At 49.3% G+C, this 25003-nt stretch overlaps 1 protein-coding gene across 1 annotated transcript; it reads left to right on the top strand.

The window, feature by feature from the left end:
- The first annotated feature begins 19152 nt into the window (after nt 1-19152).
- Nucleotides 19153-20612, top strand: LOC147982443 (uncharacterized). Its single transcript, XM_087516301.1, has 2 exons — nt 19153-20341; nt 20578-20612. The coding sequence occupies exons 1-2, from the start codon at nt 19153-19155 to the stop codon at nt 20610-20612; spliced, it is 1224 nt and encodes a 407-aa protein (XP_087372427.1).
- The last annotated feature ends 4391 nt before the right edge of the window (nt 20613-25003 follow it).

Here is a 25003-nt window from a genome sequence, read left to right as displayed (position 1 = left end):
AAAGGTCGTATGCCCTCTAGGATTGGAGGTGCGAAAGATACATGCATGCCCTAATGACTGATCCTCTACGCATGCACGCACTGTTTAGATGAAACTGAAAGTATATACCTGGAAAAATGCAGGAAGAATGTGTACTTGGGCCATCGTCGATTTCTTCCGACCAACCATCAATGTCGAAAGAAAGGCAAGCATTTCAAAGGCGAGGCAGATCACCGGAAGAAGACCGCCATGCGTACCGTTGATCACGTACTTGCTATGGTCAATGATTTACACTTAATCTTTGGAAAGGGTCTCGGCGGACTAGCTGTTCCGAATGACGCTGAGGGACACGCACTCATGTGGAAGAACAAATGTATATTTTGGGACCTACCCTACTGGAAAGACCCAGAGGTCCGCTCTTCAATCGAGGTGATGCACGTGACGAAGAACATTTGTGTGAACCTGCTAGGCTTCTTGGGCGTGTATGGGAAGACAAAAGATAAACCGGAGGCACGGGACGACCTGCAACGTTTGCATGAAAAAGACGGCATGCCTCCGAAGCAGTATGAAGGTCCTGCCAGCTACGCTCTTACGAAAGAAGAGAAAGAAATCTTCTTTGAATGCCTGCTCAGTATGAAGGTCCCGATTGGCTTCTCATCGAATATAAAGGGAATAATAAATATGCCAGAGAAAAAGTTCCGGAACCAAAAGTCTCATGACTACCACGTGATTATGACGCAACTGCTTCCGGTTGCATTGAGGGGGCTTCTACCGGAAAACATCCGATTAGCCATTGTGAAGCTAGGTGATCGGTCCAGAAATCGTACCAAGGCTAAGGAGTGATGTGGCGCAATGTCTTGTCAGTTTCGAGCTAGTGTTCCCACCATCCCTCTTCAATATCATGACGCACGTCCTAGTTCATCTAGTCGACGAGATTGTCATTCTGGGGCCCGTATTTCTACACAATATGTTCCCCTTTGAGAGATTCATGAGAATCCTAAAGAAATATGTCCGTAACCGCGCTAGGCCAGAAGGAAGCATCTCCATGGGCCATCAAATAGAGGATGTCATTGGGTTTTGTGTTGACTGCATTCCTGGCCTTGAGAAGATAGGTCTCCCTAAATCGCGGTATGACGGGAGACTGACTGGAAAAGGCACGCTTGGAGGGGACTCAATAATATGTAGGGACGGATATTCTTGGTCTCAAGCACACTACACAGTTCTACAGAACTCTACCTTGGTGTCCCCGTATGTCGATGAACACAAGAACAGTCTGCGCTCCAAACACCCGGAGCAGTGCGACGACTGTATTACATGTGAACACATCAGGACTTTCAGCAGTTGGTTGGAAATACGTCTCAGAGGTGACAACACTATTTGTGATGAGCTGTACTTGTTGTCCAGGGGACCATCTTTGACTATATTGCCTTACAAAGGATACGAGATAAATGGGAATACATTTTACACGATCGCTCAAGATCAAAAGAGCACCAAACAAAACAGCGGTGTCTGCTTTGATGCTGCAACCGAGAGGGGAAAGGACACCTATTATGGTTACATAGTGGACATATGGGAACCTGACTACGAACATGATTTTAAGGTCCCTTTGTTTAAGTGCAAATGGGTCAATCTGTTAGGAGGCGGGGTACAGGTAGACCCACAGTACGGAATGACAATAGTGGATCTGGAAAATCTTGGGTACACTGACTAACGGTTTGTCCTAGCCAATGATGTGGCACAGGTTATCTATGTGAAGGACATGCCTACCAAACCGAGAAAAAAAAGATAAGGAAGTGAATACATCATACGATGAGTCAAAGCGCCACATAGTTCTTTCAGGAAAAAGGGTCATCGTGGGAGTGGAGGGCAAGACAGACATGTCTGAAGATTATGAAAAGTTTCATGAAATTCCTCACTTCAAAGTCAAGGTTGACCCAAGCATCCTAATAAACGATGAAGATTATCCATGGTTACGGCGCAATAAGCAAATGACACAAGCGAAGAAAAAGTGAAGACTTTCTCCCGCAACTATTATGATGATACCATGCCAACTTTGTAACAGACGAGTATGATACCATTTGTCCGTTTTGTACATGCACATGCTATGTGGGTGAAATTATGATACCATGCCAACTTTCAACTTTTTCAGAGTTCATTTGAAATGCTTTAATGTCGTATGGTTCGGCCCTCGTAATACCATTAATCCCGGTTCGCTCTTTGTCAACTATGTTCTCACCAAGAACACTCAAGAGGGCAGCCACGTGGGCTATTGGTCCCGGTTCACACAAAAAATGGAAAAAAAACTATTTTTATAGTAAAGTTAATCACAAACTTGTGATTCACACAAATTTCAAAGAATTCAAATTTTAACTATTCAAATTTAAAAACTAATGGCACTAACAGAAAGTTTATAATTTTTCTGATGTAAAAGCAAAAAGAATTAAAAAATAAAGCAAAAAAACAAAAGAAAACAAATAATGCAAAAAAACCAAAAAACTGGAAAAAACTAAAAAACTGCCACCTATTGGGCCACCACGACCTGAATACGACTAGAAACCCAACCTGGGCCAGAATTCAGGCCCGCAGAAGGCCCAGTAAGCCCACAGACAGCATAGTGTGAGATTAGGCCCGTAAGCCTGCATTTGAGAGGAGCTCGAGAGGGCAGCCGTAGTGGGGCTTCTAAACCACTCCGAGCCCCTCTCAACTAGCGAGGTGGGACTAAACTTTTGGCCACGGGCAGCGCAAGGCCTTTGTTCCCGGTTGGTGGCACCAACCGGTACTAAAGGTGGGCTTCGACATGAGGGGGGGGGGTTCGACCTACCCCCCTCCCCGATAACATTATTTTCCCATGTATGTATGTCGTCATTGTCGATATCACCCCCTCCGGGATAACTTTGACAATGATAACTTATATCACGGGAGCACCCCCGACCCTCTCGCTCGACCAAAAATCTCGAGGACACCCAAACCCTAGAAAAAACAATGTCGGTCTCCTACCCCCTCCCGCCGCACACCTACCCTTGAAGCGTTGTCGAGGCCACCCCAAACCCAAAATAAGCTAGGTCTACGTTTGCCACTAATATATCCACATGCTGTCATGTTTGTGTAATAATTGTCATGTTGTAATATTTGCAGAAACAATGGAGCACGGACGAGACGAGGAAGCAGAAGAGGTGTTGGGGGACATAATCTTAGCCGGAGGTAATGTCTTGTCGTATCTTAACGACAATGATGGTTTGGAAGAACAGGGTGAAGAAGCAGGCTACGGTGATCAAATAATGGAGGAGGAAAGACATGATTATGATGGCTCCGGTGGCCCAATGCTGGTGCAAGAAGGAGCCCGTGGTGACGGCTCCGGTGACCGAACAGAGTCTGGCCAGGTAAATATATTAGTTAAGCCTGTGCTGACTAGCTAATTGATGCATTCATTGTTTTGGTATGTACACATATTAATTAACTCTCATCTTTCTTATTTTCTCTAGCCCTCCGAATCGAGCACAACTTCGGTAAAGAGACGAGGCCCGAAGAAAAAGTTGCGCTCGGATGAAAGGTTTGAGATCACAGCAATCGCACGCGACGGCCAACCGATTGAACCCATCCGGACAAAGGAAGCATTTGCTGCTCAGTGCGGGGTTCTTGTTAGGGACAAGATCCCGATCAGCATCCACCAATGGTATAAGCCTAAGAACGAAGACCCTAAGGTGTCTTATGTCAATGATATGCAGAAAGATGATCTTTGAACTGAGTTGAAGGCAAATTTCACACTACCGCCAGAGGAGGATCCGGAGAAGCCAATTAAAGAGCAATTAATAAAGTCTCATGCTCTTAAGAAGATGGCAGACCTATTCAGGAGGTGGAAGAATGAGCTGAAAACATTTGTCGACAAAGAAGAGACACCAGAATTCATCGGCAAATATGAGAAGATCAGAGATCACTGGCCCGTATTTGTGGCCCACAAGACATCGGAAAAGTGTAAGAAGATGTCGGCGACAACCAAGAAAAATGATGCGAAGAAGAAGCTTCACCATCGCACGGGATCAGGTGGCTACCTCAAAGCCCGGCCTAAGTGGGCCAAGGCTTAGAATGATCTGCTTGATAAAGGGATCGAACTATGGACAATGAACTGGCCAGGTCGTTGCCGGACTTGGTTCTTCAGGGCTGGCGAAACCTTGGACCCTGTATCAGGGAAGTGCGTTTGGACGGACGAGCAAATGAGAATACCAGTCAAGAGGCTTCAGCACTATATCGATGCAGCGCCGCAAGGGACGTTCGTTCCAGATAGAGAGAACGACGAGCTCACAATGGCCCTCGGGAATCCTGAGCACCCTGGACGGACACGAGGCACGCCAGGCTCCGTTCCATGGAGGGCTGGGTTTCTAGACGCAGCGGTTACAAATGCCAGGAGAGGAGGAAGAAAGTGGAGCAGATCCAAATTCAGGTGTTGCACGCAAGGGTACACGCGATAGAGCAACGAGAAGCAGATCGCAACAAGCGACCCGCCGAAGCTTCCCCCGAAGCTACCCCGCCATCTCAGCGGAGAAGCAGCGTGGCTTCCACCGAGCAACAGCAGCTGGAGCCTGTCTTCACGGCTCCTGCTAGCTACCCCGTGGACTTAATCATGGAGTCTTAAAATTGCCACCTTATGACGCAATGGATGAAAATGAAAGTCAAGGCGGTTGTTGGCTCTGTTGCACCTCCTGAACCTGGTGCAACTTTTCACTGCCAGCCGATTCCAGAAGGATATGCTAGGGTGATTGTCGGTGTCAAAACCGGCGGATCTCGGGTAGGGGGTCCCGAACTATGCGTCTAGGCCGGATGGTAACAGGAGGCAAGGGACACGAAGTTTTACCCAGGTTCGGGCCCTCTCGATGGAGGTAAAACCCTACGTCCTGCTTGATTAATATTGATGATATGGGTAGTACAAGAGTAGATCTACCACGAGATCGAAGAAGCTAAACCCTAGAAGCTAGCCTCTGGTATGATTGTTGATGTCTATGTTGTCCTACGGACTAAAACCCTCCGGTTTATATAGACACCAGATGGGGTTAGGGTTACATAGAGTCGGTTACAATGGTAGGAGATCTACATATCCGTATCACCAAGCTTGCCTTCCACGCCAAGGAAAGTCCCTTCCGGACACGGGACGGAGTCTTCAATCTTGTATCTTCACAGTCCAACAGTTCAGCCAAAGGATATAGTCCGGCTGTCCGGACACCCCCTAATCCAGGACTCCCTCAGTAGCCCCCGAACCAGGCTTCAATGACGATGAGTCCGGCGCGCAGATTGCCTTCGGCATTGCAAGGCGGGTTCTCCTCCAAATTCCGTGTACCTGTTTGAATAAAGTCCGGTTTCTTGTAGATGTTGTGCTCCTTGGCTTCTACGCCCAATGATGGCTGCTTCACACGTGTCAAACGAATATGAAAAGTCTGAGTGTTTTTACATTCACACCCCTAGCCGCGTAAATGAGCTGCCCTGTTTAAGGGGACGAGGATTTAGATCCAATCCACACCTTCTCCCCTCCGCGAGTGTTCATCAGAGCGCATCCGACAAAGGTCCATTCCACCATGGCCAGCCGTCGCAACTCCTCCCCTCGCCCTTCCAGCCCTAAGCCTGGATATTGGGAGAGATGCTCCATCCCGCATAGCGAGCTAGTGACACTCCAGACCAAGGGATTTCTCCCCCCCGGCCTATATGGTCCCGGTTCGAGCCGGTCTTGCCGTCTACAACGGCGGAGAGCAAGCAGAGAATGCCCCTAATCCCTCCAAAGGAGAGCGGGTGTGCCTCGTCCCTTACTTAATAAGGGGGCTCGGATTTCCAATCCATCCATTTCTCCGAGGGTTGCTGGAGTTCTACGTCCTCCAGCTACATAATCTCATGCCCGCCTCAGTACTGCACATCGCGGGCTTTGTAGCCCTCTGCGAGTTGTTCTTGGGTGTCGAAGCTCATTTCGGACTATGGAAGGAGCTATTTTGCCTCGTGCCCCGTTCCAAGAAGGGGTCAATGTATCAAGTGGGTGGAGCCGAAGTGTGGCGCATCGCCGGGACCGGATATCTGTCCGGAACCCCAAAGAAGGCGTCCGAAGACTGGCCCTCGGAGTGGTTTTATATAGAAGACGTCCCGCTGCCGGATCCTGTCCGGATTGGCCTCCCTGAATTCAACAGTGCTCCCTTAAAGAAGTGCCTAAGCTGGCGCCCACGGAGCCCTCAGAGGGGAGGTGACAGGGACATCATTTACCTGATGGGACGAATAAGATTGATAGCCCATTCCGGACTAACCATGATCGGGGTTATGGCCGAATGCATTATGCGGGTGTGCAGCCGCTTCAGTATAGAAGCCACCTCATGTGGGACTTCAACGGGGAGGACGACGCCACCTACTACGGCCGTAAGGGGCCAGATTCAACTGCCGCTCTACTAAATATCTTGTCCACTTTGTATAAGGGATAAGAGGAGGAATTTCTCCGCGTCAACCCTCAGGGTGGATTCTCCATGCACAATCCCCCAAGCTGGGTAAGCGGCCGTATTTACTTGTCCATCCGTTTTGTATTCCCTTTGTTAAATATTCAGTCTGACGACTTCAACGCAGGAACTGCGCCGGGCTGTTAAGGAAATAAGCAGCCCTCCTCCATAACCCGAGGACCCAGGACGGTCCCTCGACCCGGCTTCCCAAGAGGATCCGGACATATCTATGGAGCTGATTGATGGAGTGTTCCATCAATTGAGCAAGGACAACGCCTTGGTGGTCATTACGGCCGATTACCCAGGGCTAATCCTGACCCCCCAGGTACCTGAGATTGAAGTCCCAGTACCCCAAATAGGTGTCCGCCCACTCGTGTTCAGTTTCTTGATTGCAACCGAACTTTGTAGGGGAGGTATTTAAGGCGGAAGGCCGAACCTGCGGCGACAAGCCAACAAGGGGCCGTAGGGCCCCGCGGGCAGAAAAGAAGTGCAGTCCGGACCGAGGCGTCAGCGCAAAGGTATGGCGCGCCCCCTTATCCCAGGTGTTATACCTTCGAGGCATATTGACACTCGCGCTCTTTTCAGGACAAAGAGACCTCGCCGGACTACATTCGGAGAGGCTGCCAATCGCGCCTCCACCAGCCAGGCTCCAAAGCCTGGTCAGCAGGCGGAGGCGAACGCAAGGCGCGCGCTAGACGCTCCTCCGACGGAGGATGTGGACGGTTTGTCTGCCAACAACTCTGAGGTGGAGAGTGCCATGAACCACAGGCGTCGCCGAGCAATTGTTCGCGACGCTTGTTTCTCCCAAGGGGCGTTAGATGCCTTCAACTCGGGAGATGCCTATCTCCGTGCCGCTCAAAATGGTCTAGCCAGAGCCACGGAGCAGTATGTAAAAGACATACGGGTAAGAAAATTCTGGTAATTATATATATATACCAGTAGCCCCCGAGACTTGAATAACTGATTTAAGGATCATTTGTGATGCCGGTTCTTATGGAAAAGGATTCCCTACTGTCCAAGGAGCTGGAAGAGTGCAAAGCCCAACTTGAGGCCGCACTAGCCGCGGCAGGGGAGCCCAAGGAGACCCCCTCTGGTAATATACACTTCGAAAGATAAGTATTTTGCGAAGCACGGCTTTGGTGCGAATCTGACAAATGAAATTGCAGATGGCGCCGGATTGAATCCGGAAAGGCAACACCTCCTACGCCAGCTAAAGGCTGGTGAGAAGGTGCTGACAAAGGTGAGGCGGGAGAAGAACGATCTCCAAGATGCCAACACCAAGCTGGGCGTCGAGCTGAAAGATGTTCGTGCCCCGCTGTCAGACTCCGTGAAGGACAATCAGCGGCTTCGGCGTGGCATATTTAGTAAGTGCTTGAACGAACCTTTGAAAGAAAGTTCGGCGGGGAAGTCGACTAACAGAGCAATGTCTGTAGGTGTGCTAACAGGTCGTCCTGCAGAGGAGATGCCCGGTTCTACAGGTGACCTTCTTCCCGAGCTCTCGCAACTGCTCGATCGAGTTCGGCAGGCGATGCAAGGCATCGCCCAGGCCCTGTGGCCATCCGTCTCCATGCCCGAAGGTCTTGGAGAGCTTGCGGAGAAGCTAAAGGGAGCACAGCGGAGCTTCCGATTGTGGAAGATATCAGCCTGCCGTCAAGGCGCTAGGGAGGCCTGGGCCATGGTGAAGACACGGTACGCAAAGGCTGACCCCAACCACATGGCCGAGGTCGGTCCTGTAGGGCCCGATGGGAAGGAGATCCTTGTAAGCTTAGTATACGGCCAAGTAGAGTTGGCCGCAAAGTATTCCCAGTAGGACTGTAAATTAGACAGCATGTTGGATGGTATTGAAGAGGAATACAACCAGTCAAAATGACTATGTAATTTAATTGACATTTATAATGCCTTCTAGCCGGATTGTAGATCATTTGTCATGGCCAACCTTTTCACTTCAGCCTCGGGGCCTGACGGTCCGGAGTGTGTCCGAATTCCCACGCGGTTATATAGGAACCGAGGAATGCATGGAGACCACGCGTAGGGGTCATTAGGGCTTGAACAGACAAGTGCCTGACTAGTTATGTTATATTACATGGTTAGTAAGAAACATCTTCTAGGGAGAATAGTTCCGTTAGGGGTTCCTTTCCCTGGGAGGCATGCCCTAAGGTGCATGTCCATGCTGCGAAAAGAAACGCAGGAAAAACATCTGGGGGCGTATAGATAAAAATAAAAAAAGATCATCTTTAGTTCACCGACCGAATATTTCCTTAAGAACGCTAGCTTTCGGCTTCACCCAGTCTGAGGTACACGTCCGGCTGACCCGGCAGTAACAATCGCAGAGGTGCTCCCTTTACCACCTAGCCGAACAATCGGGAACGTAGGGGTAAGCACAGGACCCAGGCAACCCAGCTTGGCCAAAACTTAAGTCATATCGATGCATATAATGGTGAATAAAAGGTACATGCGGAAGTGTGACACATGTGTTGGACATGAAGCCCGTATGAATAAGTTTCTGTTTAAAGAAGCCCCCAGGTTTAATGAGCGCGGATAGCATCACTTTATGAGCCTTTAGAGGCTATAAACGAGAGAGAGAGAGAGAGAGAGAGAAATGTAAGACAGAAAATATATAAAAAATGGACAAAGGAAGGAGACGAACACAGAGTCCGGTGCTAGGCATAGAATCTTCAGAGACGTGCTGCGTTCCATGGGTTTGGCTCGAGTCGGTTATCCGATGCATCCGCAGGCGGTACGCTCCACCAGTCAGTACTTGGTCAATTATGAAGGGACCCTCCCACTTGGGCTTGAGTTTGTCCTTTTTCTTGTTCGGTAGTCGTAGAACTAATTCTCCAACGTTGTAATTTTTTGCCCGTACTTCTCTGCTTTGGTATCTTCGAGCCTGCTGTTGATAGAATGCGGAACGGGCTTTTGCCACGTCTCGCTCCTCCAATGCGTCCAAGCTGTCCTACCGATCGAGTTCGGCTTCTCTTTCTTCGTACATGCGCACTCGAGGTGAGTCATGAATTATGTCGCAAGGCAAAACTGCCTCTGCGCCGTACACCATAAAGAATGGTGTGTATCCGGTGGTGCGATTCGGCATGGTCCGCAGCCCCCAGAGTACGGAGTCAAGCTCCTCTACCCAGTGCGTGTTAGATTCCTTGAGTGACCGCACTAATCTGGGTTTGATGCCGCTCATGATAAGACCATTTGCACGTTCGACCTGGCCGTTAGTTTGTGGGTGATAGACGGAAGCATAATCGAGCTTGATGCCCATGTTTTTACACCAGAGTTTTACCTCGTCGGCCGTGAAGTTCGTGCCGTTATCAGTGATGATGCTGTGGGGGACGCCGTAACGGTGTACAACCCCGGATATAAGGTCTATCACCGGTACGGATTCGGCCGTCTTAACAGGCTTGGCTTCTATCCATTTGGTGAACTTATCCACCATGACCAGTAAGTATTTTTGCTTGTGGGTTCCGCCTTTAAGGGGTCCAACCATGTCAAGCCCCCAGACCGCGAAGGGCCAAGTGATGGGGATAGTTTGGAGGGCGGTGGGTGGCATATGGCTTTGGTTTGCAAAGAGCTAGCAACCGGTGCATCGTTGGACTAAGTCCTGAGCGTCTGCCCGGGCCGTCGGCCAATAAAAGCCTGTATGGAAAGCCTTGCTTACAAGGGACCGGGCTGCAGCGTGATGACCGCCGAGTCCGGCATGAATTTCAGCCAGGAGGTTCCGCCCCTCCTCTTCGGAGATGCACCTTTGAAGGACTCCGGTAGTGCTTTTCTTATAAAGCTCTCCCTCGTGGACTCTGTAGGCTTTAGATCGCCGCACTATGCAGCGTGCCTCATTTTGGTCCTCGGGGAGTTCCTGCCTAGTAAGGTAGGCGAGGAATGGTTCTGTCCATGGGGCGATGACGGCCATTATTATGTGGGCTGAGGGTGTTATTTCATTGGCAGAGCCTCCGATTGTGTTAGAATGTTCGGTGTCGGGCAGTGCGGTTGGGTCCGGGCTGTTATTGTTCGGCTCCCCTTCCCATACTACAGATGGCTTGAACAGCCTTTCCAAGAAGATGTTGGGGGGGACTACATCGCGCTTTGCGCCGATGCGTGCCAGGACATCTGCCGCCTGATTATTTTCCCGGGCTATATGGTGAAATTCGAGCCCCTCGAACCGAGCTGACATTTTTAGGACGACGTTGCGATAAGCTGCCATTTTTGGATCCTTGGCATCGAAGTCTCCATTTATTTGGGATATTGCGAGGTTCGAGTCCCCGCGCACCTCTAGGCGTTGGATGCCCATGGATACTGCCATCCGGAGACCATGTAAAAGGGCCTCATATTCGGCTGCATTGTTGGAGTCCGTGTACATAATCTGTAGTACGTATTGAACTGTGTCTCCTATGGGGGACGTCAAAACGACGCCAGCCCCCAGTCCGGCCAACATCTTGGAGCCGTCGAAATGCATGATCCAATTTGAATATGTGCCGTATTCTTTAGGGAGTTCGGCCTCCGTCCATTCTGCGACGAAGTCGGCCAAGACTTGCGATTTGATGGCTCGTCGAGGCTTATAAGTTATGTCGACCGGGAGGAGCTCAATGGCCCATTTTGCAATCCGGCCCGTTGCGTCACGATTGTTTATAATATCGTTAAGTGGTACTTCCGAGGCTACTGTTATTGAACACTCTTGAAAGTAGTGTCGTAGCTTCTGGGATGCCATGAATACCGCGTACGTGATCTTTTGATAATGCGGGTACCATGATTTGCAGGGAATGAGGACAGTGGACACGTAGTAGACCGCCTTTTGAAGGGGGAATTTGTGTCCGTCCGGTTCTCGTTCGACGACGAGTACTGCGCTTACAACCTGATGTGTTGCTGCAATGTATAATAGCATTGGTTCGCCAATGTTTGGCACGGCCAGGACTGGGTTTGTTGCCAGTATGGCTTTTATTTCGTTGAGTCCGTCCGTGGCTGCATCCGTCCATTTGAAGTGTTCGGTGCGCCGAAGGAGGCGGTAAAGGGGTAGGGCCTTTTCTTCCAAGCGGGAGATAAAGCGGCTTAGAGCCGCCACGCATCCGGTTAACTTTTGTATTTGTTTGAGGTCCTTTGGGATATCCAGTTGCGATAGAGCTCGGATCTTGGCTGGATTTGCTTCAATTCCTCTACCGGATACTATGAAGCCCAAGAACTTTCCGGCTGGAACGTCGAAAACGCATTTTTCCGGGTTGAGCTTGATGTCGTATGTTCGGAGGTTATCAAATGTGAGCCTCAAGTCGTCTACTAGAGATTCAACATGTCTTGTTTTGACGACCACATCGTCTACATATGCCTCCACTGTTTTGCCGATCTGGCTTGCCAGACATGTCTGAATCATGCGCTGATATGTTGCGCCGGCGTTTTTGAGCCCGAAGGGCATTGTGTTGAAGCAGAATGGCCCGTATGGTGTGATAAATGTCGTTGCGGCTTGGTATGGTTCTGCCATCTTAATTTGATGGTAGCCAGAATATGCGTCGAGGAAACACAACGAATCGTGTACTGTGGTAGCGTCGATAATTTGATCGATGCGGGGGAGGGGGAAGGGATCCTTTGGACAAGCCTTGTTAAGGTCTTTAAAATCAACACACAGGCGCCAGGATTTGTCCTTCTTCGGTACCATCACCAGGTTGGCTAGCCAGTCCGGATGTTTTATATCTCTGATGAATCCGGCCTCCAATAGCTTTGCTAGCTCCTCTCCCATGGCCTGTCTCTTAGGTTCGGAAAAACACCGAAGAGCCTGTTTGACAGGTTTGAATCCTGCTTGGATATTTAAGCTGTGCTTGGCCAGCCTACGTGGGATTCCTGGCATGTCTGAAGGGTGCCAGGCGAAAATGTCCCAGTTCTCTCGTAGGAACTCTCGCAATGCGGCATCGACATCAGGGTTTAACTGTGCCCCGATGGAAGCTGTTTTATTGGGATCCGTTGGATGGACTTGGAATTTGACTATTTCGTCCACCGGTTTAAAGGAGGTGGACTTGGATCTTTTTTCGAGTACCACATCGTCCCTATTCACCGTAGAGCGCAGCGCAGTTAGCTCCTCAGCTGCTAGGGCTTCGAATAGTGCCTCGAGGGCCAGTGCGGCTGTCTTGTTTTCGGCGCGGAGTGCTATGCCTGGATCACTAGCAAGAGTGATGATCCCGTTAGGCCCGGGCATCTTGAGCTTCATGTACCCGTAATGGGGTATTGCTTGGAAGACCGTAAACGCTTCCCTCCCTAGCAGAGCGTGATAACCGCTGCTGAACGGAGCCACCTGGAACGTGACCTCTTCGGACCTATAATTATCCGGCGTGCCAAACACCACATCTAGTGTGATTTTTCCTGTACAGCGTGCTTCCCGACTGGGGATTATTCCTCTAAAGGTTGTGCTGCTTCGCTTAATGCGGTTCCAGTCTATTTCCATTTTTTGAAGGGTCTCCTCATAAATGAGGTTCAATCCGCTGCCGCCGTCCATGAGTACCTTGGTAAGACGAAAGCCATCCACTATTGGACTAAGGACCAATGCGGCTGGTGCTCGGGCTGTTCGGGATTTAGGTTCATCACTGGCGTTAAAGGTAATAGCCGTGTCACTCCATGGGTTTATTGTTGCTACTTGGTAGACTTCGGCAAGGCTGCGGAGTGTCCTTTTTCACATAATATTTGATGCGAAAGTCTCGAAGACTGTTAATACCGTATTGGTGTCTCTGGGGTGGCTTTCTGTGGCCTCCGGAATTAGGAGATTTTCGCCAATTTTGGCCACTAGCCGGAGTATCCAACATGCTCTAAGGCTGTGACTTGGTGTGGCGTCCTCTGTACTATGAAATTTACAGGGTCCATTAAGCCATCCTTCCAGTACGGTTCCATGCCCTATAGAGGGTTTTTGCTTTTTAGTGCTTGATCCGGGTGACTGGTGATGATGCACCCATTTATTTCAGACTCGGTTTGTATTCAGGGCCGGATTGTCCCAAAATTTTATTTCGGTTTTCCAGGCGCTTTCCATCGCACAGTATTTTTGTACAATGGACGCCAAGTCAGCGAAGCGTGTAATATCACGGCGACTTATGGCGTTGAGTATTCCCTTGTCCGTGCAATTATTGCAGAAGGTTGAGATTGCGTCTTCCTCGCGGCAGTCCCTTAGCCTGTTCTTAACCAGGAGGAATCTCGCCCAGTAATGATGTACTGTTTCATCGGGTTCTTGCCTGATTTTGGATAGATCGCTTATGTTGGGGTGGGTGGGTGGAATTAAATCCGAGGCCTCACCCGATCTAAGGCTCAGAGGCCGAGGAATTTCCGAACTCGAAAATTTGGATTCCTAGATGTTGTGCAATGAATCCAGCCCGTCGCCTGACTCTAAATTCAGGTCTTGAGTGATATCCTCCCCTCCGCGGGTATCCGTCTTGGAGGGATCGGGAATCCGGACGTAGCGAGTCTTTAAGATAGATGAAGGGTCGCCGCACTGTCCCTCTACCACGGCAACGTGATGGGTGACTTGGGGAGAGTTAATCTCTCTCAGATCGGGTTTAGACCCAATCTGGTCGTAATCCGTGGCGACTCCCAGGGCGGCGAAGCGATCCAAGAGCTCGTTTAGGAAGGAGAGCTCCATTGGATCTAACTGCTCGGCGAGTTCCGAGCTGACATAAAGATTGTTTTCGATGGCTCGAGAGGTCATCGTCGGCGCAGAAGCCGAACGGGCGGTCATAAGAAAACCACCTAGCCGGAGGGTTTGGCCGACAGCCAAAGCTCCCTTAGCAACGGTGCCGTCTTTAAAGACGGGGCGAGGCATCCGTCCTGACGGCGACAACACAGAGGAACTCTCAATGAAAGCACCAATGTCGGTGTTAAAACCGGCAGATCTCGGGTAGGGGGTCCCGAACTGTGCGTCTAGGCCGGATGGTAATAGGAGGCAAGGGACATGAAGTTTTACCCAGGTTCGGGCCCTCTCGATGTAGGTAAAACCCTACGTCCTGCTTGATTAATATTGATGATATGGGTAGTACAAGAGTAGATCTGCCACGAGATCGAAGAAGCTAAACCCTAGAAGCTAGCCTATGGTATGATTGTTGATGTCTATGTTGTCCTACAGACTAAAAACCTCCGGTTTATATAGACACCGGATGGGGTTAGGGTTACATAGAGTCGGTTACAATGGTAGGAGATCTACATATCCGTATCGCCAAGCTTGCCTTCCACGCCAAGGAAAGTCCCTTCCGGACACGGGACGGAGTCTTCGATCTTGTATCTTCACAGTCCAATAGTCCGGCCAAAGGATATAGTCTGGCTGTCCGGACACCCCCTAATCTAGGACTCCCTCAGTGATGGTGGACGAAATAACGGAGGGATTTGAGGAGCTCGAGCTTGACCACCCTACCGGTGAAGGGGAGACTCGGCTGGGTTCTGCTCTGAAGACTCCATACCTATGGCGGAAGGAGCTCATCAACCTTCCAAACTGGACGCCTCCGCCTCCTCCTCCTCCTCCGGCAAGTCAGGGAACTCCGCCTCCTCCTCCTCATCCTCCTCCTCCGGCGAGTGATCAGGGCACTCAGCCTCCTTCTCTAGCGCGTGGCGGCACTCCGCCTCCTTCTCTGCCTACGCCGGCGCACCCGAGCAGCCAGCCTCCTCCTTCTCCGCCTCGTCAGCAAGGGCGGAAGAGACCCGCCGCTGCTCCGGCTGCTCTGGCGCGTCGTAGTCCTTCTCCTCCGCCTCGTAAGCAAGGAAAGAAGACAGCCGCAGCCGCTCCGTCTGCTCTGCCGGCGTCTAGCAGTACAGCCAGAGGCGGGAGGCAATACAGATTCGATCCTTCTCTGAAGACTCCAGAGAAGTTACCGTACGAGAGGACCCCGGAGGAGAACGTGAAGATCGTGCGAGCCGAAGTGACGAACTTCTTTCAAGGGGTGAAAGCAAAGAAACATCCACCTCCGGAGGAGAAGGTAGATCCGGTGAAAGCGAAGCGCACTCTGGCTGCCCTGACAAAACCACCAAAGTCTCCGCCGAAAGGCAACTATGAGCGCATTATTGCAAAGACATTTGTCGAAGCGGAGCGGTCGGGAAGTACTGTCAGTGATCAAAGGATAAAAGAACGACGAGCTGGAAAAAAATTGCCCAGCTCGGCGAGCAAGCAAACCAATCGTGCCCCCCGCTCAAGGTGTCTAGCGACATCGTCGCTAATGATCCGAGGATGGTGCCCGGTTATAGCAATCTTGGATATTACATGCCCGACAATGTACATTATGATTTTTTGGAGGTATAGGAACACAAATACGAGTACGGGAAGCCTCTCGTCAAAGATGAAAGATCTCTAACAACGATGATGCGAAGATTCCATGATTGGTACATGAAAACCTGCAGATAGTCTGGGGTGAGGAATACTTTGACGCTGAGAGTTAGAGAGGAGCATGACCTCGTTGGAATTGAACTGTTGAATGTTCCATTTGAGGAGTTCTTCCAGTTTTTCAATCGAAAGGCCCTCGATAAAGCAACGGTCACTTGCTACTGTTTGTACGTAGTACTACTTCTGTCATTATGTCTCTCTATATAGGTCAACTCTTTCATTGCATGTATTTATAATTATCCTCACTATATTATGCAGATTGAAAATCGCCGAATTGAAGAAAAGACAAATTGGTGATATTGGGTTCATTAACACAAATCTCATAGATGCAACTGAGGTTAAATATCATGCCGAAGATACAGAGGAAAACTTGCTACGATCGTTGGTAATAAATGAAAACAAAGATATAATACTCTTTCCTTACAACTTCAAGTGAGTGTTACTGTCTTGTGCACATTCGGTTTCCCTTATTAGTCCAGGTTATAGTAATGTAATTGATGAGTTATGCATGTGTGCGCAGGTTCCACTATATTCTCCTAGAGATTAAGCTTGAGCAAGGACTAGTAACCGTCTTAGACTCGAGACGAAAAGATCCCCAGGACAATGTGGACATGACTCAAATGCTCGAGAAGTAAGTTAAATCGATCATTATCCACCATATCAGCAACTTTGTTCATTCCTGATATCAAGTAATTGTTTTCTTTGTCTGGCAGGGTTTGGAGAAAATTCACCAAAAAAGCTTCGGGACTGCCGAAGAAGCTGCAATTTAGACACCCGAAAGTAAGTACTATAGTAACATGTTTCGCGCATCTCCTAGTGATTTAAGCGCTAGTTTCATCAATACCATTTGGCATGCTTGCTTATCAGTTTGATTGACCTCTATTTCTTGTAAAGTGGTTGTGGCAGGAACAAGGGAATGATTTCTATAGATACTACGTTTGCGAGTCCATCCGCCACACGACCTGTGAACGGGGGTACTCTGACGAACAATATGAAGTGCGTAAGCAATAATATTCACAATTTTATTTTATTACCATCATATGTGTTGAGTTTTATTTATTCATATATATATATATATATATATATATATATGTATTGACCCCCTCGTTCAAATTAGATATTTCGGATGCGGAATGAACTCCTACCACCAGATCGTATGCGAGCAATTCAAGAGGAATTAGCGGCATTCTTCCTTGACCACGTGATCGCTGAAGACGAAGAATACTATGTGGACCATGTGTTCATATATAATTAGGAGATTATATAGTAAGAGATCATTATTGTATATATGTAGCCGGTAGTGTCGGATAGATATACGAGAACTTGTTGTTTGACCAATCTCTCGGAGAAGGAGTGGTGGTCGATATCACTTCTCTCTGTATGCATATGTTCATGACGATCTTCTGTTTCCTTCATTTGCTTACTAGCTAGCGTGTCTAGTCCTCTCTATACGTATATATAGTGTCGACCAAGCACGGACATAAGAGAGGACACTTCTCTCTATTAATTAGCTAGCTAACACAATATATGAAACACCTAAATTAACCCCCAAAACCCCCAACCCCCCCCTCCTTAAAAAAATAAAAACCCCAGCCCCTGAAATGCTGACGCGTGCGTACCTATTGGTCCCGGTTGGTGCCTCCTGCCTGGGCTCGGCGCTCCGGCCACGTGGAGGCCCATCTGTCCCGGTTCGTGTAAGAACCGGAATTAAAGGGCTAGGGCATTAGTAACGACCCTTTAGTCCCGGTTCAAAAACCGGGACAAAAGGCCCTTATCAACCGGGACAAATGACCCTCTTTCTATTAGTGGGGTTTTATATTGTTTTAGGAACGTAAACAAAGTCCAACAACTTTATATTGTTTTAGAAAAATAAAGACGTCAAGCAAATATGTGCTTCGATGCAAAGCAAAATTTTGCCTCTCATGAAAGCACTTTATTCTGAGAAGCATATTTGTGCTTCAATCAAAACCGAAAAGCTAGAGAAACACGAAAACACGCAAAAAACCCAAAATCATAGAGATCGCTCAGCGGGCGACACGTGGCAGCGGCTGGGCGCATCATTTGCCATGCCTGCATGCCAAGAAAGTGACCCTTCCGGAAGCCCCGCAAAAGATAAACATTGGATAGTTGCCGCCTACAACTGCGAATAGGTGGTCTCTTCAATTGAATCGGTCTGTAGATAAGACTAGCGACTCTAGCGTTCCACTGACCCGCAGTTCCTAGTAGATTTATGGCCAGCAATGTTGCGGCTTAAACATGTGGCACGACCATGAACATCTACCATGGTGTGCTCGTGTCCCTGCTTTACTTTTGGGCCATTATATATATAATAGTTTCTTCTAAAAAATATAAATGTGTGAGAGAATGCTAGTCCAACAACCATCATTCACATGCATAGAGGCATTACAAGCCTTGTTTCAAGGTGCTGGCTCTGAGGCTCCCACGGTAAATAACTCAGAGCTATAGCTCTTTTTCAGCTACCACGACAAAGTGTCCAGTCCGAGATACACAAGAAGGATCAGGTGCTCACGCCATACTATCCATATCCAAAAGATTCTTTAGTATGCATCTTGTGGACATGGAGGGATTGGCCCCCATCAGACTGGTCGGGGTTTTTCTTGCTTGATTGTAATGATTAGAGATAGAGAGGATATCCTGTTTTTTTGTTTGGTCGAATGGATAAGAAGTAGATGGTTTGTTATGCTGACATATTATGACAAAATAGTGACATTAGCTCTTTGCTCACAAACTGTGATCGTGTTCATTTTTTAAACATCGAGTATATTATCACAACATTTATGAAGAACCAAGCAACAGTGAAAATGTATCATTATTCAGAGGATAAACTTAGCTTTTAGTCCATAGCCTATGTGGCAAATATATAGTAAAGGGATGTGGAATACAAGCACATACATCTATGTTGAACGTGACATATTTGTATTGCTTTTCCTATCTTCTCTAACCTTGTATAGTTGACTCCTAGAGATATGATAGGATTAGTTTTCTTATCAGGTAAGACATCCTGTGTATATATTGTGACCGACTCCCTAAAATACAATTGAGTTGCACCAAATAATCTCTTTACATGGTATCAGTTTTACCGCGATCTTCTCTCGCTTCCGCACCCCGCAGCCGCCGCACCTTCCTATCGCCGCCGCTGCCGCCAACTCCAAACCCTACCGCCGCCGCCTAACTCTTCCCCAAACCTCTCAAGCCGCTGCCGCCGCTGCCACCTCTCCCGTAGCCGCCGCCGCCGCTTCCCTTCTTCTCACTACCGCTGCCATCTTCTCCCCAAAACCCTAAAGCTGCCGCCGCTACCATCTTTCTCCTGTAGCCGCCGCCGAATCTTTCCTCCCTCCAACACCACCCAAACCCTAACCACCCGACGCCACCATGGCCAAGGCCGACGCATCCGATGCCGGTTCTTTTGCCGGTGCCATGTTCATCTTCGACTGCCTCAACGAGCTTCACATCAAAGACCACGTACACGTCATCCTCGACCTCGACTCGTCATCCTACAACGCATGGCGCACCTACTTCGCACTTCCGTTCTGCTCTTACCGTCTCATCGTGCATGTTGACGGGAGCGTCGACTTCCGCGACATGAAGGACGACGACGAGTGGCTTGCTGTGGACGCCTGCATCATCAAGTGGCTCTTCCTCACCATCTCCGGCGGCATCTTCAACACAGTGAACGCCTGCGAGCCGTCGGCGTATGCTATGTGGACGCGCCTGTGTGATCTCTTCCTCGACAATCAACTCCAACGCCACGTCTTTCTTCAAGGGGAGTTCTTCACTATGCAGCAAAACGATCTTTCAATCCATGAGTACTGCACGCGGCAGAAGGTCCTTGCCGACGAGCTGCGCGACGTTGGTATGACCATCGACGACTCCGTCCTCCTCACCAACCTCCTCCACAACCTCCACCCCGACCTTAGCCAGTCCGCCGCCAACCTCTCCCTCGTCACGCCGACGTACGCGAAGGCGGTCACATACCTTCGCATGGAGGAGAAGCGTCTCCGTCACACCGCCCGTCAGGCGACCCACGCCGCCCTCCACGTCGGCCTCGCCGCTCGACACGATGCTCCGCCAACTCTTCCAGCACTGCGCGCGCCTCCTTCGACCCCGCCACCCGTGCCCGCACCCGCTGGTGGCCGCAAGCAGAAGGGCCGCGGGGGTCGGGGCCGCAACGCCAACACGGCGCAGCACCCTCTCGTGGCAACCGCGGCCGCTCCTCCTCCGCTGTGGCTCTCGGGGTACAATCCCCGGACGGGCGTTGTGCATGCTTACTCCATGCCCGTTCCCCGTCCTCCCGCTCCGGGCATCCTTGGGCCACGGCCGTCTTCTCATCAGGAGTTGTTGACCGTGCCGGCTCCCGTGGCATACGGCAGCGCCGCAGCCTACAGTGACTCCTCGCCCTACGGCGGTCCCTCAAGCTACGGCGCATATGGTGGCGCCCCTCCGGTCTACGACCCGACCCTCCTCTCCGCCCATCATGTTGCACCATCACCGAGCACCTACAACGGAGGCGGCGATTGGTACATGGACACCGGCGCCGCTACTCACATGACCTCCAACCCCGGTATCTTCTCCCATGCCTCCCCCTATCCCTTCAACTCTCGCATCGTGGTGGGTGATGGCTCCTCTCTTCCCATCACTCATCACGGTTCATCCTCTCTTCCGTTTCCCTCTTCGTCTCTTACTCTCAATAATGTGCTTGTTGCACCGTCCTTAATCAAAAACCTATGCTCTGTTAAAACTCTTACTCGTGAAAAACCTGTCACTGTTGAGTTTGACGCTCTTGGTTTCTCTGTCAAGGATGCTCGCTCCCGGAGGGTTCTGCACCGATGTGATTCCCCCGATGATCTCTACCCATGTGGTCCTATGACGAGTGGCGGCCTGGTTGCTCTTCATGCCGATGTCTCGCTTTGGCACGCTCGACTTGGTCATCCCGATGCCGAACCTCTTCACAAAATTTTGAGCACCTTTTCTTTTTCATGTAATAAATCGGCGGCTCATACATGTCATGCTTGCCGCGTAGGAAAACACGTTCGCTTGCTATTTCCTTCATCTACATCAATAGCTACTTTTACTTTTGATATTATTCATTGTGATATTTGGACATCTCCAGTGCCTAGTAATTCGGGCTTATCATATTATCTTGTGATTTTAGATGATTTTTCTCACTTCACTTGGACTTTTCCGCTTGGCCGTAAATCCGATGTCGCCTCCACCCTCCACTCCTTTTATGCTTACGTCCACACCTACTTTCATCGCACCATTGCTCACCTTCAAACGGATAACGGAAAAGAATTTGATAATCTCGCCATTCGACATCTTCTCTCCACTCAAGGCACTGTTTTCCGCCTTACATGTCCATACACCTCCCAACAAAACGGTCGTGTCGAACGTGTTCTTCGCACCCTCAATGACAGTGTTTGTGCCCTGCTTTTCCATGCACACTTGCCCGCCCGGTTTTGGCCCGATGCTCTTACCACCGCCACTCTCCTTCTCAGCATCCGGCCATGCAAACCGCGATGGAGCTATACACCTCATCATCTTCTGTTCGAGTCTCCCCATTCTATGACGAAATTCATGTCTTTAGTTGTTTGTGTTACCCCAACATCACCGCCACCGCCCCACATAAGCTTGCGCCTTGGTCTCTCGCTTGTGTCTTTCTCGGCTATCAACCAAACACCAAAGGATTTTGCTGCTCTGACCTGGTTTCTCATCGAGTGTTCATCTTGCGGCATGTTTACTTTGATGAGGTTGTTTTTCCCTTTGAGCAGGTTACACCGACAACAGCTCCGTCTTCGGATGATCTCCCTCGACGGCCTCGTGGAGCCCTTGCGCTTCCTTCGCCACGACCCCGTGCATCTCTGACGGGTCATTCGGCGGGGCCTCCCTTGACGGCTCAGGCGGAGCCGGCCTTGCCCCTCCAGGCTTCGCCTCCCCTGGCTTCGGCTCCCGCTCCAGCTGGTATGGTCGGCTCAGGCGGAGCTGGCCTCACTCCTCCGGGTTTCGGCGCCAGCCCTCGCTGACCTGGCCCAGGAGGTGTCTCGGCCAAGCCCTCTACTGAAGGAAATATGCCCTAGAGGCAATAATAAAGTTATTATTTATTTCCTTATTTCATGATAAATGTTTATTATTCATGCTAGAATTGTATTAACCGGAAACATAATACATGTGTGAATACATAGACAAACAGAGTGTCACTAGTATGCCTCTACTTGACAAGCTCGTTAATCAAAGATGGTTATGTTTCCTAACCATGGACAAAGAGTTGTTATTTGATTAATAGGATCACATCATTAGGTGAATGATCTGATTGATATGACCCATTCCATTAGCTTAGCACCCGATCGTTTAGTATGTTGCTACTGCTTTCTTCATGACTTATACATGTTCCTATGACTATGAGATTATGCAACTCCCGTTTGCCGGAGGAACACTTTGTGTGCTACCAAACGTCACAACGTAACTGGGTGATTATAAAGGTGCTCTACAGGTGTCTCCAAAGGTACATGTTGGGTTGGTGTATTTCGAGATTAGGATTTGTCACTCTGATTGTCGGAGAGGTATCTCTGGGCCCTCTCGGTAATGCACATCACTTAAGCCTTGCAAGCATTGCAGCTAATGAGTTAGTTGCGAGATGATGTATTACGGAACGAGTAAAGAGACTTGCCGGTAACGAGATTGAACTAGGTATTGGATACCGACGATCGAATCTCGGGCAAGTAACATACCGATGACAAAGAGAACAACGTATGTTGTTATGCGGTCTGACCGATAAAGATCTTCGTAGAATATGTGGGAGCCAATATGAGCATCCAGGTTCCGCTATTGGTTATTGACCGGAGACGTGTCTCGGTCATGTCTACATTGTTCTCAAACCCGTAGGGTCCGCACGCTTAAGGTTTCGATGACAGTTATATTATGAGTTTATACGTTTTGCTGTACCGAAGGTTGTTCGGAGTCCCGGATGTGATCACGGACATGACGAGGAGTCTCGAAATGGTCGAGACATAAAGATTGATATATTGGAAGCCTATATTTGGATATCGGAAGTGTTTCGGGTGAAATCGGGATTTTACCGGAGTACCGGGAGGTTACCGGAACCCCCTGGGAGCTATATGGGCCTTAGTGGGCCTTAGTGGAAAAGAGAAGGGGCAGCCAAAGATGGGCCGCGCGCCCCTCCCCTCCCTTGGTTCGAATAGGACAAGGAGAGGGGGCCGGCCCCCCTCTCTCATTTCCCCCCTCCGCGAATCCTATTCCAACTAGGATTGGGGGGGATCCTACTCCCAGAGGGAGTAGGACTCCTCCTGGCGCGCCTCTCCTAGGCCGGCCACACACCCCTTGATCCTTTATATACGGAGGCAGGGGAACCCCAGAGACACACAAGTTGATCCACGTGATCATATTCTTAGCCATGTGCGGCGCCCCTGCCACCATAGTCCTCGATAATATTGTAGCGGTGCTTAGGCGAAGCCCTGCGACAGTAGTGCATCAAGATTGTCACCACGCCGTCGTGCTGACGGAACTCTTCCCCGACACTTTGCTGGATCAGAGTCCGGGGATCGTCATCGAGCTGAACATGTACTAGAACTCGGAGGTGACGTAGTTTCGGTGCTTGATCGGTCGGGCCGTGGAGACGTACGACTACATCAACCAAACGCTTCCGTTGTCGATCTACAAGCGTACGTAGATCACACTCTCCCCTTGTTGCTATGCATCACCATGATCTTGCATGTGCATAGGAAATTTTTTGAAATTACTACGTTCCCCAACAGTGGTATCAGAGCCTAGGTTTTATGGTTTGATGTTATGTGCACGAGTAGAACACAAGTGAGTTGTGGGCGATATAAGTCATACTGCCTACCAGCATGTCATACTTTGGTTCGGCGGTATTGTTGGATGAAGCGGCCCGGACCGATATTACGCGTACGCTTACGCGAGACCGGTTCTCTCGACGTGCTTTGCACATAGGTGGCTTGTGGGTGATTGTTTCTCCAATTTTAGTTGAATCGAGTGTGGCTACGCCCGGTCCTTGCGAAGGTTAAAACGGCATCAACTTGACAAACTATCGTTGTGGTTTTGATGCGTAGGTAAGATTGGTTCTTGCTTAAGCCCGTAGCAGCCACGTAAAACTTGCAACAAACAAAGTAGAGGACGTCTAACTTGTTTTTGCAGGGCATGTTGTGATGTGATATGGTCAAGACATGATGCTAAATTTTATTGTATGAGATGATCATGTTTTGTAACCAAGTTATCGACAACTGGCAGGAGCCATATAGTTGTCGCTTTATTGTATGCAATGCAATCGCGCTGTAATGCTTTACTTTATCACTAAGCGGTAGCGATAGTCGTGGAAGCATAAAATTGGCGAGACGACAACGATGCTGCGATGGAGATCAAGGTGTCGCGCCGGTGACGATGGTGATCATGACGGTGCTTCGGAGATGGAGATCACAGGCACAAGATGATGATGGCCATATCATATCACTTATATTGATTGCATGTGATGTTTATCTTTTATGCATCTTATCTTGCTTTGATTGACGGTAGCATTATAAGATGATCTCTCACTAAATTATCAAGAAGTGTTCTCCCTGAGTATGCACCATTGCGAAATTTCTTCGTGCTGAGACACCACGTGATGATCGGGTGTGATAGGCTCTATGTTCAAATACAACGGGTGCAAAACAGTTGCACACGCGGAATACTCAGGTTATACTTGACGAGCCAAGCATATACAGATATGGCCTCGGAACACGGAGACCGAAAGGTCGAGCGTGAATTATATAGTAGATATGATCAACATAGTGATGTTCACCAATGAAACTACTCCATCTCACGTGATGATCGGACATGGTTTAGTTGATTTGGATCACGTGATCACTTAGAGGATTAGAGGGATGTCTATCTAAGTGGGAGTTCTTTAAGTAATATAATTAATTGAACTTAAATTTATCATGAACTTAGTCCTGGTAGTATTAGCATATCTATGTTGTAGATCAATAGCTCGCGTTGTTGCTTCCCTATGTTTGTTTTGATATGTTCCTAGAGAAAAACTATGTTGAAAGATGTTAGTAGAAATAATGCGGATTGGATCCGTGATCTGAGGTTTATCCTCATTGCTGCACAGAGGAATTATGTCCTTGATGCACCGCTAGGTAACAGACCTATTACAGGAGAAGATGCTGACGTTATGAACGTTTGGCTAGCTAAATATGATGACTACTTG

Source organism: Triticum urartu, chromosome 3A (assembly GCF_056163025.1).
Source record: "Triticum urartu cultivar PI428250 chromosome 3A, HENAU_Tu73, whole genome shotgun sequence".
NCBI classification, from domain to species: domain Eukaryota; kingdom Viridiplantae; phylum Streptophyta; class Magnoliopsida; order Poales; family Poaceae; genus Triticum; species Triticum urartu.
This window is presented reverse-complemented; position numbering and strand designations above follow the sequence as displayed.

Bases quoted from the DNA above. Each gene is read 5' to 3' on its own strand.
- LOC147982443 (XM_087516301.1), top strand. From the start codon at position 19,153: ATGGCCAAGGCCGACGCATCCGATGCCGGTTCTTTTGCCGGTGCCATG. The intron at 20,342-20,577 runs GTATCTTCTCCC...TTCTCTGTCAAG, and splicing joins TCACATGACCTCCAACCCCG to GATGCTCGCTCCCGGAGGGT.